The following is a 302-nucleotide window of genomic DNA, read 5'->3' as shown; positions in this document are numbered from 1 at the left end:
GTCGTGGCAGTGCACCCCACCGCAGCTCACCCCACTGCAGGGCTTGCCCCTCGTCCTCACGCCCAGCTTTCTGTTGCACAGGCTCTGCCAGGTCTGCAGCGTCTTGGAGCTCCACACCCACACCCCGCTGGTGATGCCCACCACCAGCGACATGAAAATCTTTAGCATAAAGACAGCCACGGTGGGCACCGAGGCCTCCAAGGAGCAGTTGGCAGCGCGCCGGCCAGGGAGGTGCAGGCAGCCGTGCGCCAGGGCCCTGAGGTTCCAGTAATCCACGTTAAGCCGCTCATAGAAGTAGCAGA

General features: G+C 63.2%; 1 protein-coding gene across 1 annotated transcript in view; it reads right to left on the bottom strand.

Moving 5' to 3' along the window:
• Positions 1-8: 8 nt before the first annotated feature.
• Positions 9-302, bottom strand: part of LOC104526222 (frizzled-9) — a gene marked incomplete at both ends in the record, with an annotated part of 1132 nt that continues 838 nt past the window's right edge. Inside the window, one exon of the mRNA XM_010169610.2 lies at positions 9-302. This exon is cut by the window's right edge and continues 838 nt beyond it. Within this exon, the coding sequence (XP_010167912.2) occupies positions 9-302 (294 nt within the window).

Source organism: Antrostomus carolinensis, unplaced genomic scaffold, assembly GCF_000700745.2.
Source record: "Antrostomus carolinensis isolate BGI_N321 unplaced genomic scaffold, ASM70074v2 scaffold40226, whole genome shotgun sequence".
NCBI lineage: Eukaryota > Metazoa > Chordata > Aves > Caprimulgiformes > Caprimulgidae > Antrostomus > Antrostomus carolinensis.
The sequence above is the reverse complement of the archived record's forward strand: the minus strand, read 5'-3'. Positions and strand labels throughout refer to the sequence as shown.